General features: G+C 56.5%; 1 protein-coding gene across 1 annotated transcript in view; it reads right to left on the minus strand.

The window, feature by feature from the left end:
• Positions 1-16158, minus strand: part of NAV1 (neuron navigator 1) — a 73452-nt gene that overhangs the window by 23522 nt on the left and 33772 nt on the right. Inside the window, exons 5-6 of the mRNA XM_079327094.1 lie at positions 5999-6101; positions 2037-2402 (exon numbers count right to left, since the gene is read on the minus strand). Coding sequence (XP_079183220.1) covers positions 2037-2402; positions 5999-6101 — 469 coding nt within the window. The remainder of the gene's footprint in view (positions 1-2036; positions 2403-5998; positions 6102-16158) is intronic.

Consider the following 16158-nt stretch of genomic DNA (forward strand, 5'->3'; position numbering starts at 1 on the left):
GATGAGAGGCTGTGCTGGATGAGCGCTCCAGGCCAGCTCCTTGTCTCATCTGGCTCTTGGTAGGAGGGAATGCCCCTGCTCTACTTCCTGGGCTCTGCACCCAGAGTGTGCAGGCTCCTGGACAGGGCACCTCAGTGTACCCCTGCACTCAGCCAAAGGCATGCTCTGGGACAGAGACCCTGCTATGCTGCCCACTCTGGGAGACCCCCCTAAGCCCTGCTGTGGGGCCATGGGAGATGATGTTGTGTAGGTCACTATATGTCCCTGTGCCCACAATGACCCTGGTGAAAGGGCTGATCCCCAGGATATTTCCCTGTGGATAAGGGGGTCCTGTGCTGCTCTGCCTGACTCCTGTACCCATCCTTGGGGAGGGTATCCAGCACAGAGCACCCAGTCTGTCTCTGGCATGGCAGAGAACTCCAGACACATCCAGGGCATCATGTTGGGGACTCTGCACAGGAACTGGGACTCAGCTTACTGCAGCACTGATAGCCTCATCCACACTGGGGGATTGTGGTGTTACCAGGACCTTGCAGAGGGTCTGCCATGCAGGGAGGGATCCATCTCCAGAGTTTATACCTTCCTGAAGGAGAAGTAAATCCTGCCCATAGCAGAGCTGTGAGTCCCTAACCCCGCCCACACTCCCCCGGCTCAGTGGCTGATGGAGACAAAATGTTGCTCCAGTCACCTCTCTCAGCACTGCCTCAGAAGCCAAGGGCACCCCAAGGTTATCTGCCTGCATGAACAGCACCAAGATCAGACAAAGAGGGAGATGGGGAGCAGAATACCCTTCATTCCCACAGCCAGCCCTGCTGCAGCCTCAGCCATGTGAGGCAGTCCAAATGCACCCCACTGCCAATCACACACTGCCACTCACAGTCCAGTGGCCAGCAGCAGAACATGGTGCTATGGGACCTCTGGCTGCCAAGCAATAGGTTAAAAGATCTACAGGAGGGTCCGTGTTCAATTAGCACATTCACAAGTACAGAGCAGCACCCAAGCTCACATGCCTGTGGGGAGAATGGGTCTGACACCCACTGTGCTGCAGATACTCTCAGCCTACAGCTGGAGCACGGCAAGGGTAGAAGGCAGCAGACAGCCAATGGTGTGTCCCCTGCAACTGCAACATGTGCCTCCAGGCCATATCTGGGGAGCACTGGCCCCAGTTTGAGTATGAAGCCACAGACTGTGCTCTATCCTGCACCAAACTGACATGACTACAATCACCCCAGGAGGGCCAAAGCAGCACAGTCAGGAGGCCAAATACCTCACAGGGCTCTGGGACAGCTCAAATGCCCAAGTTCCTGTGCCTACAAATCCTGGACCCTTGCCAGAGTCAGGAGTGCAGCAGGAGCTGGACACATCTGGAAAGAAAACGTGAGCCCTGGGAGTGCTGGGTTGTGCCCATCTGGCAGGAGATGCCCCTGGCCCCATGGGTGGAGGGATGGAGGCTGATGGGGGTCCCAGAAGGAGGGACCCTGCTCAGCAGCACACTCTGCTCCATGTGGAGTCATCCATCAGCAATGACACCTTGATGCCCAGTTCTCACTGGGGTGCTGAGATCTGACCCGGCCTGTCCCACCACAGAACACCAGGAGTGCCACAGGATGTCCCCACGGGACACAGGAAGCCACTCAGACAGACTGGAGTAAACTGAAGAGCACTTCTGAAAGTAGCAACATTCACCCCAGCAGGACTCGGGCTCAGGGCTTCTGCAGCTACAGACCATGCACTTTTCTCAGCTCCCTGCTCCAGGAACAGCCAGATCAAGCTGGACACTTCCCACAAGCTGGGAGAGCAGCTCAGTCTGGCTCAGGAGCCCATAAGCCTCAAGAAGACCCGGCTGGCCCAGCACCACCAGCACTGCTGGCACCACCAGCACCTCCTGGGATGTGGGGACATGATCCAACCCTAAGCAGACTGGCTGTAACCTGTGCAGCACTCCATCCATCCATCCCATTGTGCCAAGTGTCCCCCCACCAGCGGCCGGACAGGAGCAGGTGAAGCTCCTGGCGAGCCCCAGTCCAGACACGTACCCCGTGGTGATGTCATCATCCTCCGTCAGCGTCTTCCCCATCAGATCACTGTCACTCATGTACCCCGACTTCAGCTCCACGTCGTCGGTGTCCAGCGCCTCGACCAGCTCCAGGCGGGAGATGTGGCTCAGCTTGCTGGGGCTGCGCATGGGCATGGTGTGCGAGTAGTGCGCGCGCTCGCCGTGCGCGAACCAGCTGGGGCTGCCCTCGGAGCGGCAGCTGCCCCCCGCCGAGGGCGCGTCCCCGGCCTGCAGGCGCGGGCTGGACTGCCCGTAGCGCCACGACAGAGGGGAGGAGCGGTTGGACAGGCTGGAGACGCTCCGTGGGTTGGCTTCGTCACTGTCATAGCAGGTCATCTCAAGGGAGCTGCGAGGACAGGCAGCCAGGCAGTTAGATCTCCACTACCCCCTGTGCCCTACCTCACCCCTGGAACTGGGTTGTAAGTGCTCAGATGTTCATTTTGAGGCAGCCAGGCAAGGCCAGAGGCTCCCAGGACTGGTTGCTCCCTGTGGTTGCAGGGATGCTGTCTGTTCTGGACCCCCTCCATCTCAGCTCCTCTCCTTCCCTGCCTGGTCCCAGCCCAGTGTCTCACAGTCCAGGACCCGCTGGGACACGCACACTGCAGTGTTCAGTGATGCCCATGTCTCCCCAGGGGCAGGGGAAGTGAATCACACCCATGGGGGTTCTGTGCTCAAATCAATCTGCAAAAGGCAAAACTCTACCACAACCCTGTCCACCCACCTTGGAGCAGGGCCAGGGGTGCCATCAGGATTGGTGAGAGGGGTCAGCACTATTCTGGAGACTGACCCCAGCCCCAAAATCCACCTGTGCTGAACTCTCCTAACAGTGCACCTTTAGTGGAAAGCCTGGACATGCTCCCCTGTGTCTGGGCTGCTTCTTTCTGCTCAGCCACTTCTCCCCCAGCACCTCAACATCTGCACCCCATGATCACACCCAGGACAGAACAAATTGGGGTGGTGGCACCAATCCCAGGGAATGTGACAGTGGGCCATGCCAGGGAGTGGAGGCTGTGAGAGAAAGGATGCAGAGGGACAGACCTGGGACTAGTCCTTGCAGCAGTTCCTCACACTGAACCCCTGTAGACTGAACCCCCATATCTGGGCAGGGAAGATGATGCCAGAGAGGGCTGCCCAAGCACAGTGCTCTGCAGCCAGCCCAGAGCATGTGAGTGCTTCAGGAATGGGGACTTCCAGCACTCCCTGCACCTCCTGGGGTGTATTTTGGGCAATCAGTGATTCTAAAACTAAATTTAGCCATGAGAAACAATTACTTCTTGGAGCAGCTCCTTGGGAACCCACAGTCCTCAAATTGGCTCCAAACACTACTATCAGTAAATTATTCCCTAGCTTGGATTAAACGTTCCTGCAGGAGCACCCAAAGCCAAACCCAGGCTGCAGCACTGAATCTAAAAGAGGGAACTACATTAAAAAAACCAAAACTAGGAAGTTTGTTAAAGCGGAACTGAAAGGAGCAGCTAAAAGGGTTTTTTGTCGGCAGCACAAAGGCTGTTTGAGGATGTGCTGCCGGCAGCTCAGAGCAGATGCCAACCATGTCTCTGAGCAGGAGGAACAGAAGCTTCACCTCGAATCCTGGGTTCAGTTCTGGGCCCCTCATGACAAGAGAGACATTGAGGGGCTGGAGCGTGTCCAGAGAAGAGCAGCAGAGATGGGGAAGGGTCTGGAGCAACTGAGGGAGCTGGAGGAGCTCAGCAGGGAGAGAAGGAGACTCAGAGGGCATCTTACAACTCCCTGAGAGGAGGGGGGAGCCAGGGGGAAGTTGGGCTCTGCTCCCAGGGAACTGGGACAGGACAAGAGGAAACAGCCTCCAGCTGTGCCAGGGGATGTTCAGGTTGGACATTAGAGAAAATTTCTTCCCTGAAAGGGTGGCCAGGCACTGGCAGAGCTGCCCAGGGCAGCGGTGGAGTCGTCATCCTTGGAAGTGTTTAAAAAACGTGGATTTGGCTCTTGGGAACATGATGTAGTGGTGAACACAGCAGTGCTGGGGAAATGATTGGACTTGATGCATCATCTTAGAGACTTTCTCCAAGTGTTCTCCAAGTGCCCACTGAGTCTTCTCAGCAACTCTGTGATTCCCCAAGGAATTCTATGCCCCAAGGAAGTTCATACAGCCCTGCTGCCAGGAGCATGGTGACATCTTTCAGGAATAACATTGTGCCCTAACAAGGCAACAGCAAAGACTGAGCCCTCAGCCACTGGATGGAAGAACTCAGTGAGGATAACAAGAGAAATCTGAGGAGTAGTTTGTGGAAGGAATAAAGAGACAGCCCAAAGCAGCCACAATATACCAGCGATGCAGGCACATCCAGAGGGCTTGCAGATGACATCTGTATTGGACAGACTTGTAGGAAGTGTTCCCAAGAGCAGAATGAGTGGGTACGTGTGTAATTACAACATACCAGGGAAGAGCTGACACAGCTTTGGGAAAGGAAAATCTGGCTCACAGGCTCACAGCTCCTGGAAGGATGCAGGGAGCTGCCGAGGTTGCTGTGGGCTACTGGAATAAAAAAATTTCCAAATCAATTTAGCTGCCACGGGATAAGAGGGAAGATCCTGCTGAAAGGGACAGAGTGCAGGGGTGGGGATCCCTGGACTATCCATAACCATCTCTCTTAATGGCAGGAATGCAGCTGAGGCATCCACCGTGTGATGTACTCACAGCTCATCAAGGAAAGGAAGTGATAGTGAAGAGTCAAATCCCACCAGCAATGCTAATTTAATCTCCATTAATATCCTCGCCCTATTTTCCTAAGACCTGAGCTGAGGAGGATTTTTGAAGGAGCTGAGCACTGGGGTGAGGAGGGGGTGGAGTTTGACACTGATGAAAGAAAAAAGAACACAAGGCAGCCCTGGCTTGGCATGAGCAGTGCTGGGCTCTGACCCAGCTCCTGCACTGAGCAAAGGGATGGCAGCACTGTAATAGATCATTCCAGGAAATGGCCAGCTCAGAAAATACACCCCATGTAAATCCCAGTGCCACAGCTCTCTGCTGCTCCTGGCTCAGAAAACATCCAGGAAGCACAGCAAGGGCAAGCAAGGTTTAGAAATTTCAGCTGAAGAAGAGGGAGATCAAAGGGCTGCTTCATCCTGAGCGAGGCTGGTTGAGGGGTGACACAGGAAGGTCTGTAATGGTGAATGGTGGGTGAAAGGTGGGAGGGAGCTGCTGCTTTTTGTCCCTTCCAAGACAAAAAGCAGGATCGAGGGAGACCACGAGGTGGCAACACACTCCAGGAGAAGCATGTTCCCACATTCCCACTTTCCCAACGGCTGACACTCACACAACCTTGCAAATCCAGAGTGAAACAGAAACCATGCAAGATCTCAAGTGAGTGACCCAGGGGACACAGGCAGTCCCAGACGTGTGTCAAAGCCCCCTAAGCACAGTCACTGAGCTCTGGTTCTCCACGCAGAGCTCACCCTGTCCCCATCCCCTCCACTCCCTCGCAGCTCTGGGCAGGGCACCCCAGGTACCCCCACCTCTGCTCCTGGGCACTGACTGAGAGTGCCTCCATCATCACCCTACACAGAGCAGAGAAACTAAGGTGCAGATAGGGATGGAGCCTCTGGTGCAAACCAGGGTGTGTACAGGTGATACCTTCACCTCTGGTGGTCTGTTCAGGGGATCACTGAGAACAGATCTCACCCTCTCTCTCTGCTCTGTCAGCTCCCCTCACTCCCACCACTCCCCAATCTTTACTGTCCCACAGCACTTTCAGGGACAGGACTATGCTGCAGCATCACACAACTCCCCACAGATTTGAAGAATTCTCTCCAAGCCTCCATGCACAAGCTCCCCAGGTCACAAAGCACTGCTGATTCCCTCCCACCCACACGCCCTCACCAGCAGCAGAGCTGCTTCCCATCTGCCCCAGGAAGGACACTGACTGTGGGGAAGGGCTGGGGGGTCCAGTGCTGGGGTCTCACCTGTGAGACACCTGAGAGCCCCTTAGGCTGGACATGGTCTCCTCCAGGTTCTGACGTAGGTCCAGTACATTCTGCACTGTTCTCTTCCTCTGGGACTCGGGGTCTGTGGAGAGACAAGGTGATGGCATTAAAAGGATGGATGGATGGATAGATGGATGGATGGATGGATGGATGGATGGATGGATGGATGGATGGATGGATGGATGGATGGATGGATGGCAGGCACATTCCCCTGCCCGTGGCCATGCCCAACAGCCTTGGTTCTGCCCATCAGGAAGGGGCAGGGCAAGGCAAGGCTGGCACCAGGCTGGAGCTGCACCACGCTGAAATGCCACTCCCAATCATGCAGCTGGGATGCCAATGTGCAGTCCAGAAAGGACAAGCTGGCAGAGACCAAGTGGGGTCACAGGACCCACACAGGTGACAAAAGCAGCAGCCTTGAAAGAATGTCCCCAAACCTGCCCCTGCATCCCCCAGGCCCTAGGCCTCCAGCCTGGGAACATGGGTGCTGGAGCAGCATCATAGGTGTGCAGACAGTGGGACCAAGGGGATGTTGGGGAGTGGAGGACACTGAGCCCCACTCATGAAGAAGTGGCTACTTCTGTGTGGGGCTGGAGCAGCTGGTGGGACAGACATATGCCCACAGGCATAGCCCAGAATTGAATATCCCCAAGTTCTGTCTCCCCTGGGACTTCTCCAGGTGTGCACACCCACAGCATGGGTGTGCACACACACACAGAGCCATGCACTCCCCAAAATGCACATATGCATCCACCCACATCACAACCACTTGTGCACATGCAGGCACATCCACAAACATGCACATTCACCTGCACACACAAACGTGTGCACACTCCCCAGAGACACCTGCAAGGATGTGTAAGAATGCAGACTGCACAGAGGAGGGGAGGTCACTCCTGGCATTACTCCAGCAGTGCTGGGTGACTGGGGCCATGGCTCCAGCCCTGAGTCCCTGTCCCTTTCACATGCACCCCGGGCACTAACAGCCATGCCACTGCAGCTTTGATCCCTGATTTCAGGCCTTTCAGCTGCAGCCTGCCACGGATCTGCAGTGACAGCCTGCATCAGGGACATGGGATGTGGCTCCTCCTAATGTAACATGGCAACCAGCACTTCAGGATTTGCAACAGCACCAGCACCGTGTGAACTGCAGGGACATGGGTATGAGGGACACTGGCAGCACACACCCCAGCTGCAGGGACATGAGGACAGGGGACACTGCCAGCACACACCCCAGCAGCTCCCCACAAAGGCACAGCCACATGCCAGTGCTCAAGAAGGGCTCACTGTGTGTCCCCTGTCCCCATCACACTCTGGCCACGCTGCAGGCAGCACCCACAGGCGATGCTGCCCTGTCCCCAGGCTCCCCTTGCCCACCTGCCTGGACAGGAGCACCTCAGAGCAGTGAAGCAGCCCTGATTTACACGAGCATGAAAGGGGGTGACAAGCAGGAACAGCCCTGATGAGACGGGTTCAATCAAGCAGGTTAAAGTCAGTTGTAGATGAGGTAAAAGGGCTGGTGAGCCCACAGGGCACTGAATGTGGCCAGCCACATTAGAGCATAAGGACACCCATCCCTGCATGTGTTCAATCACCCCAGTCCAGCTCCCAGAACCTGGCTCAGCAGGACACAAGTCATTATTAACTCACTATTAAATCTTCATCATGGAGATTGGAGGAGTTAATCAAAGGCATAGAAGCTCCAAGTGGTTCCCACAGCCACAGGATGGGGGTGCATAGGCAGTACAGGAGAGGGATGGAGTTGAGGTGGCTGCACACATGGAACCAGGGTGCTGGAGAGGCTTGAGAGGCTCTCAGTGCTGAAGGTGGCACACACCTTGCTCTGCAGCCAGGGACAAGGGGACAGCATGCCTATGTGGTGGGGTAGGCAGAAAGGATCATGTTGGCACCTCAAAGCTGCCAGGTTCTGCCCTCCAGTTGCCTGCAATCAGGGATTTTCAGGCTTGAAATAGCAGGTAGGACCCTGTGGCCAAGTCCCCTGCTGTCACACTGCAGTGTGTAGGGGAGATTTGGGCTGCCTGAACCTCAGGGAACAACACAAAGCCCACCAGCGTCCTCAGGTGGGTCTCCATGCAGGGAAGGACCTGCTCCTTCCCCCTGGCCCCTTTCGGTGGATGACCAGACCCAGCTCCCACAGCCAGAGAAGGTGGCACCCACACCCCAGCAGAGCCATGTCCTGCGGCTGGGGCGGGACAGAGAGGAACGGGATGAAGAGTCACTGTTGTCCCCCGGCGCCAGCAGCGGCTGTCCCCCCGCCGGCTCGGCAGCGCGCTGCTCCCGGGCGTGGCTCCCCCAACCCCCGTGCTGTGCCACGGCCACCCGCAGCCGTCCCGGGCACGGCGCCAGCGTGGGCCGGCGCCGCTGCCAGCGTGGGGCCGTGCGGCCGTGCCCGGCCGAGCAGCAGCAGGGCAGCCTGTGCGTGTCCCCAGCTGCCCCGACCGAGGGACCGCCACCGGGGCACCACCTTCCCCTACTGCTCTGCTGCAGGGCCACCGGGGCAATAATAACCCTAGGGCTCAGGGACAGGAGTTCCAGGGCAATGACACTGACTCATCCCCAGCCTCATCATTGCCCCATTCGCCATCCATGCCTAGATGACACCACCCCAGTTTTTGGGTGACAGTCCAGGTCACTCTGGACTCTAGGAAAGGGCCAAACTGGGACTGGAAGAGCTGCTTGCCCACCTCTGGCACACATCCTCTGCTAGCACTGAAGTGCCACCATCTGTCCCCACGGTGCTGTCCAGGTGGTGACACATCGAGTCACCGCATACCAGAGCTGAGTCGAAACCGGAGCCACTAGGAGAGGCTGAAGTGTGGGAACAGCGAGAGAGAGCTGGATTCCTCCCCACATCAATTTAGTAAGCTTGTGAAGCCAGATGTTTCCAGCTGCTGGAGCATGGAGCAGCAGAGAAGGCTCAGCCCATGCCGTGGCGGGGTCAGTCGGACACCCAGCCTAGGCCAGGCTACTCTTCTCAGCAGCTATGGCTGGGATTTGTTCTGTAGCACTCCCCATTCCACTGGAGCTGCAGGCCCAGGGACTGATGCCTCCCTGCCCCAGCCCCAGGCTGCCCTGCAGCCCTTCAGCAGATCCCGCTGCTCTCGCAGGCTCTGACCATCCTGCTGTTACAGAGGGAAGGGAGTGCTGGCTCTGGCCCTTTGTCCCCCTGTTCTGACCATGCACAGGGCAGCCCTGACATCTCAGTCACTGTCCCCAGGCCCTGCACTGGGAGGTCACCAGACCCCGTTACCCAAATAACTTGCCCCTGTGCTAGGTTGGGTCTCACTTGCCTATACCCTCTGCTGTTCTTGAGCAGCTCTCACTCAGCTGAGAGCCCTCAACACTCTCAACTGAGCCCTTTCAGTGCTGTCTTCAACATCAGCAAATATGATACTCCACTTGGCACATGAGGAAACTGAGGCAGGAAGCCTCAGCCCACCCCCAAGCACTCCTTCACCTGCAGCACTGCCTGGCATGGCTTCTAGCACTGACCACCACACTACACACACTCAGCAACCTGGCACTGTGGGTGCCTGGCCCCAACCCATGCAGTGCCCATCGCTCCCACCTCCTGCCTGGCCAAGATGGGGCAGCAGCAGGTCACCACAAGAAGGAGATCTGCAAGGTGGGATGCAGGGCCAAAGGCAGCCAAGGAGGAGGAGGAGGAGGAGGAGGCAGAAGGAGAGAGCTGAGAGCTGTGCTGGAGTGGCTGCCTCAGGGCACAGCACTGTTTGCTGTGAGTCTGACTGTGACAGGCAGCACAGCACCATGGCTGGACAAGGCTGGGGAGCTGCAGGTTGTGCTCATGTCCAGCTCTCCCCAGCAGCAGCAGCAGCTCCTTTGTTAGCACGTGGGGGTGCAGCCATGGCCCCACAGCCGAGTGCTGCCGACGTGGCCCAGTACATCAAGGAATGAGGAAACAATCAACTCCAAATGGCTCATTTCAAAGAAACATTTGGCCACCAGCTCCTGCTGGGGCCAGCCAGGGCTGCATCCCTTGGACACGTGTGCCCCATGTGCCTTAGCACAGAAACTCGTGCTTGTGTGTATGTTTGCATCATTCATGTGGGAGCCACATGGCAGCAAAAGCCTGCAAAAAGATGCATGTGTGCATGTGTATCACCTATGTCTGTGACCTTGCACATGTCCCCATGTGTCCATATGCAGGCAGTGGGACAGCAGGACCTGATACCAACACTGGCACAAGGGTGCCAGGCTTGCATGGGTGCACCGCCTGCACCTGTCATCACTCAGCACGAGCACAGCACTCACACTTCTGTCTTCTTGCCCCCTGTGACCCAACTGGTCTCATTTCAGAGGATCCAACTGGGAAAGGACTCCTGTTGACCCAGTAAAGATTTCAACAGCAAGCAGGAATTCACCGGGAAAGGCTGCGTGGTGTTCCTGAGTCATTCCGGTGGGCCCCTATTACACAGTAGCTGTAACGAATTTCCCCAAGCTGGAAAACATTTCTAACTGCATGCTCAATTCCTTCCAGTGCATTGAAAAATCCACTAATAAACTCTGCAATAAAACCCATTCTCATCGGGCCGTGAGCCTCCTCCAGCACTGCCACACTCCCCGGCTCCACAAACCCTTGGGCAAGCTCACACTGTTCTCTCCATCTGCCCCAGCCCCTGCCCACAGTCCTGTTCATGAATGAATCAGTACAGGCAGCATTTTGTTGGTATATATCTTGAAAACCTTCCACTCTGAGACTCAGAGACCCCCCCTAGGGGAAGCCACACAGCCCAAGCATGGTGTGAACCTCACTGAGCCTCCTAGGTTCTGCACTCACACCCTGCAGCCTGCAACTCTATCACTGGCATCTGGGTGTGCCAACAGCAGTCTTTCTGAATGGAGTACATGGCTTGATCTTGCATTATTACATCCAGCTCTGATTCCCACTCTTGCATGGCTGGGGGGATGATCACAACCTGCAATCCTTCTCTTAGGGGCTTAACTATCTTTTCTCCCCAGCAGCTCCCAAAAAGGCAGAATGAGCAGATCTGCAGTGTTGGCCTTGTTTTCCAGCTCAGCCCCACCCCTGCAATTCCTGTGTGCTCCCACCAATGATGTACCAGCAGCCCCAAATCACCCCTCTCTCTCTGGAGATGTCCAGGGCACCCAAGCTGGGCAGTGCATGTCTTCCACACTTGCTCAGTGCCCTGGGAAAGCATGACACTCTTTCCTGCAAACTCATTGCCCCACCCAGAAGGTAGCAGGTACATTAGCACTCCTGGTTTAATTGCTTTCATTGGTGTGAGCAGAGAGCTGGCTGCCAGCCCAACATCCTCTGCAGCAGTGTCAGGAGAGGCTCCTGCTCCTTGAGGGGCAGGGACAGGGACACCCAGTACCCTGGCAATGGGGTACCAGGGTACCTGGACAGCTGGCTGGTGCTCTGCTGGCCCCAGGAAGATGGATGGGGGAAGCCTGGCCACCATTCCCTGACTGACAGCAGCAGGCCCTCAGTTGGTGGAGTCAGAGGGGCTATTCCCCATGGATATGGAAGCATAGCCTCCTGCCATGGGTGATGGGGATGTGCAGGGGAAGCTGCAGATACCTGAGGGCCCCACTCATGACTCCACAAGGCAGGCTGGCCTCTGCACACAATGCTGCCTTGCAAGGCTGCAGGAGGGTGACACAGCCCAGCACACTCTGCACTTGCCCTTGGCTGAGGGAAGAGAGGCCAGCAGCAAGTCATGGGGGAGACAATGGGGTTACAGCAGGCAGCACTGTGGGGGTAGCACATATCCTGCAGAGCCCAAGTCACCAAGGAGCACCAGCCCCTGCAGAGCCAGAGAGGTGACAGAACCCTGGTTTAGTACAGCCACCCCACATCTCACGTTTTGGTGGATCCTTAAAGTGACGTGGCTCTGCAGGAGGCTCCAAGGGTGGCTGCAAAGGGGGAGGAAGACAATTCCCTGCCTGCACTCACTGGCTCTATTATTGCACCCCACCACTGCAGTTGTCCTCACTGCCATCATCACCACCACCATCCCCATCACCACCACTATCTCTGTCACCACCATCCCTGTCACCACCATCCCCATCACTGCCAACATCCCCACCACTGCAGTCACCATCACTGCCAACATCCCCATCATCACACCATCCCCACCACTGCCACCAGAGCAGGCTGGGGCAGCCCCATGCTGTGGGAGGGGGCCACCACCTCCCCAGTGGCAGGTGAGAGCAGACAATAAGCAGCCATGCAGCAGTAACAGGCTGGGACTTGAGCCGAATCAGCACTTTAGGGGTGATCGTGGCTGCTAAGCCTTGAGAATCACTGCTTGTAACAAGGGCAGGGCTGGGAGACCTGGAGCCTGGACCCCGTCTGGCTCCAGTGAGCCAAGCTTTTAAAAGGGATTCAGACTTTCTCAGGCTAGAGCAGCCATAAATCTACTTAATTGGGTCTCTCCCATACACAAGTTTCCAAGTGAACCCGCTGGAGAGATCCAGACTGGGCCTCCAGCCCATTTGTGCGTTATTCTTTCAATGGATGCTGTGCTTGGCCCCAAACCACCCCACCTGCACATCCAAACTACAGTTCCTTTTCCAGATCCAGAGCCTCTAGCTGCTCCATGTACAGGCATTCCACCTCTGTGCTGCCCTCAGCTCCTCTGTGCTGATGAGCCAGGGGAGCCCAAAATCCCCTATGTTGGGACAGATACTGCTGCTGCAGAAGGCACTGCACATCCCAGAGCCACGCCTGCCTCCAAAGCTGCTCCTGAAAGCATCAGAGGAGCTGGGAGCATCCCAACAGCCATGTCCCCACCACCATGGGTCTCCAAAATAATCCATGGAAACACCTGAGCAGTTTGGGAAGGAGGCTGACAGTAGGTCAACAGGCCAAATCCCTGCTCCAAGAGGTGTCCCCAGCCTCTGGCCACTGGCACACACAGCAGCACTCACACATGAGGACACTAACTCCCTGCTGACAGCCCCAAGGCCTTGGGCACATGCAGACAGTGTCACCAGTGGTCACTGCACCTGGGGCTCGTGCTAAGCTGACAGGCTGGTCACACAGCACTCTGTTTGCCCTGGAGCCTGCCATTCCTCATAGCTCTGCATTACCAAGGTGTGACAGTGCCACGCTGGCCCCCAACATGGCACAGCTGTGTCCAGCCTGGTTTCAGCACCCCAAACTCCCCAGACACGACACCTTTCCCACAGCCACCAGCAGATGGTCAGGGCAATGCTGCAGACCCTGTGCAAAAAAAGCCAAAAAGTGGGGAAGAAATGGAAAGAAGCCCCAGTTCCCCAGGGTGAGGCAGAAGAGTGCAGTCAGGCCCCAGCACAGAGCCCCCGGAGCAGCCAGCAGCAGCAGGTTCACACTCCCCACGCATCACCAGACGCAGGTTGGACATTGTGGAAATTCAAAATTCCAGATGGCTCTTTTTGGGTGGGGTTTTTTTTTTCGCCTTGCCTCATTTCCAAGGCAACAAGACTCCCTGTCATCTGCCAGTTGCCATAGAGATTTCACCTGATTCTGCTTCAGCGGAAGAGAAAGCCGGGCTGCTCTCGCTGCTGCTGAGGAGCCACGAGCCGCGACCGCCTCCAAACTTACTGGGAAGAGCAGAGATAAATGGGGCTTTATATGAGGAAGGCAATGGGCTGATTCAGAGGATCAAAGGAAGGAACTGCGGGTTTCTATAGCACAAATCAGCCCTTCACTTAACTGCTTTGGTGCCCTCCAGATGTGTCCTGCATCTGGGGATGTCGCCAGCTCTCACTCCAAGCTTTGCCTGGTGGAGGAGGGGGAATGTGGGTGCATGGGGAGTCCTGCACCCACTGCTGACATAGTGTATCAAGGACTAATCTGGGTTCCCTGTGGGAAAGTGGGGGCACAGGGCCTGTGCAGGTCACAGCCATGTCCTAACCACATAATGACCCTCCCTCACTGTGTACAGCCCTTCTCCAAAGGCCCTGTGACCCAGAGAGCCTAGGGGAAGATGGGGCAAATGCAGGAGCAGCTAGAGAAGAGGAGATGCCCATGGGCTGTGCTCAGCATGGCTTGGCTGTCAGGGACACAGGGATCAAGCACCACAGGCCCCCAGGGCAGCCACATGCAGGCAGACATGGGGCATGTTCCTCATCAGCACCAGCGCCATCCCAACAGCCCCATCACTGCTGGAGATTATCCATGGAGATGGTATGGCTGTGTCCACATCCCAAGCCCAGATGCAGCACATGATTCAGCCACTCTTCCCAGACCCACCCTTACCCCAGGCCCCTGTGACAGTAGTCCTTGGACTCTCAGTCAGATGCCCCAAATCAGTAGATCTGATTCCCCCTGCCTGGGGGTCCCTGATGTTGATGATAATGAAGCCCTTGAATCCCTCCTGTGCCAGACCCTCTCTGACACAGGAGAAGGTCCCAGGCACTAGCAAGATGCTCACAGGTGGCAGTCACCCCTACGTACAAGAGGCCAAGGTCCCCACACCCATCCCTCCCTGCTGCTCTCCCCTGGGTGCCCAGGCCTGGCTGAAAAGGCATTTATCAGTCCCCAGAGCTTCTCCCCTCCCAGCCTGCATCCCTGCACCAGGGCCAGCAGAGAAGGACCCGCTCGGGCAGCTCTTGGCTCGAGTTGGCTCTGTTTTGCAGGAGAACAGTCATTAACAGAGCCAAATTTCCCATTCCCAGCCAGAATACGGACATGCTTGGGGAAGCTTTATATTCACAGAGACAAACAACTCACATTTGCTTTTTAACTGTTGGAATTGCACCCACTGGGACGGAGTGAACAGGGAGCCTTTTGTCCCCTTCGCCTTGTGACTGAGAGCTTTGTGCAAAGCAATGCGTTGCAAACATAATTCTCCCTGGCCTCAGCTGGGCTCTGGTAGACACTTGGTCTCTCTGTCCATCACCAGATCAGCCAAAGAGTCCTCATGTGTCTCCAGCAGGAATGCAAAACGTCCTCCCCAGCATCCCTGGCAGCCTGTGGAGCTGCTCCACACTGAGAGATCAGAGCCATCCAAATGGACCAAAACACAGCAGGCAATGGGGGCTCTTCATCTCCCAGGTACCCTGGGTGGGCAAACAGAGTGGCAGGTGGCTACAGGCAGCAGAGCTGCTCTCTGGGGTTACAGCTCACCTGGATGCAAGGAGAGCAGCTCCGAGCATGGAAAACCCAGGCACAGCACAGGCACAAAGAGCAACTCATCCTGAGCCTCCAGAGAAGGTGCCCCAGTCACTCCCCAGGCTGGGTGCCTCTGGAAACCTCTGGCCCATCTCTGAGCTCCTGAATATCAGAGCTGGCACTCACTAAGCTGTGGGCATCAGCAGCCCTCAGAGCTGTCACTCTGGAGAGGAACAAGGGACAGTTCTCAGAGTGGGACATGTCCTCGGGGCACCAGCTGAACCCCCATCTTGGCCCAGCAGCACCACTCAGGGATGAGCATCCTTCACTCCCGAAGAGCGAGATCCCAGAGCAGCTGCTCCCCTCTGAACACTCAGCTTCAGGAAGGGGTTCAGCATTGCAAGCACACCCTGGGCTCTCTGCAAAGCCTGGGGGATGCACACCACGAGGGTCCAGCAGGGCCAGAGCTCAGGGTAGGTCATCAGCCCTTGCACAAGAGGGTCCCTCAAGAGCCGAGAGCAGAGACTGGGCAGGAGGCAAAGCACCTCGGGGGGAGAAAACCCACCTTAATGAGTTCCAGGCTCCTTAGTGGATCTATTGTTGCTATGTCCCACGGGAGAAGGGAGATAATACAGGCTATTTTTGCTTCCATCTGGGGAATCGTTTTCCTCCAGCATGTACTGCCACGATGCTAATTTTTAAGGCTGATGATTAATTGATGTCAGGCTCATTATGGGGCCAACGGATCCCTCTTCCCTGGGAGCGCCAAGGACAGAGGGAGACGTGTTTTGACAGATGTCGTTGGAGCAGCATGTGAGTGACGTCCTAACAAGAGAGGAGAATAGGAGCCATTACCATGGAAAGCCCTGGAAATGGGAAGGGAAGTGCCTGCACGCGACCTCAGCAGCCCTCCTCCAACAGCCCCTAATCAGCCCTTCACGCTCTGCCCCTGGTTACCAGAGCTTTGCTCCAGAGATAAACGGTCTTTGTGCCTGCCCAGGGAGAACTGAATCTCCTGCCGGCGGCGAGGAGGGCT

The sequence above is a fragment of the Erithacus rubecula genome, assembly GCF_903797595.1.
Source record: "Erithacus rubecula genome assembly, chromosome: 26".
NCBI classification, from domain to species: domain Eukaryota; kingdom Metazoa; phylum Chordata; class Aves; order Passeriformes; family Muscicapidae; genus Erithacus; species Erithacus rubecula.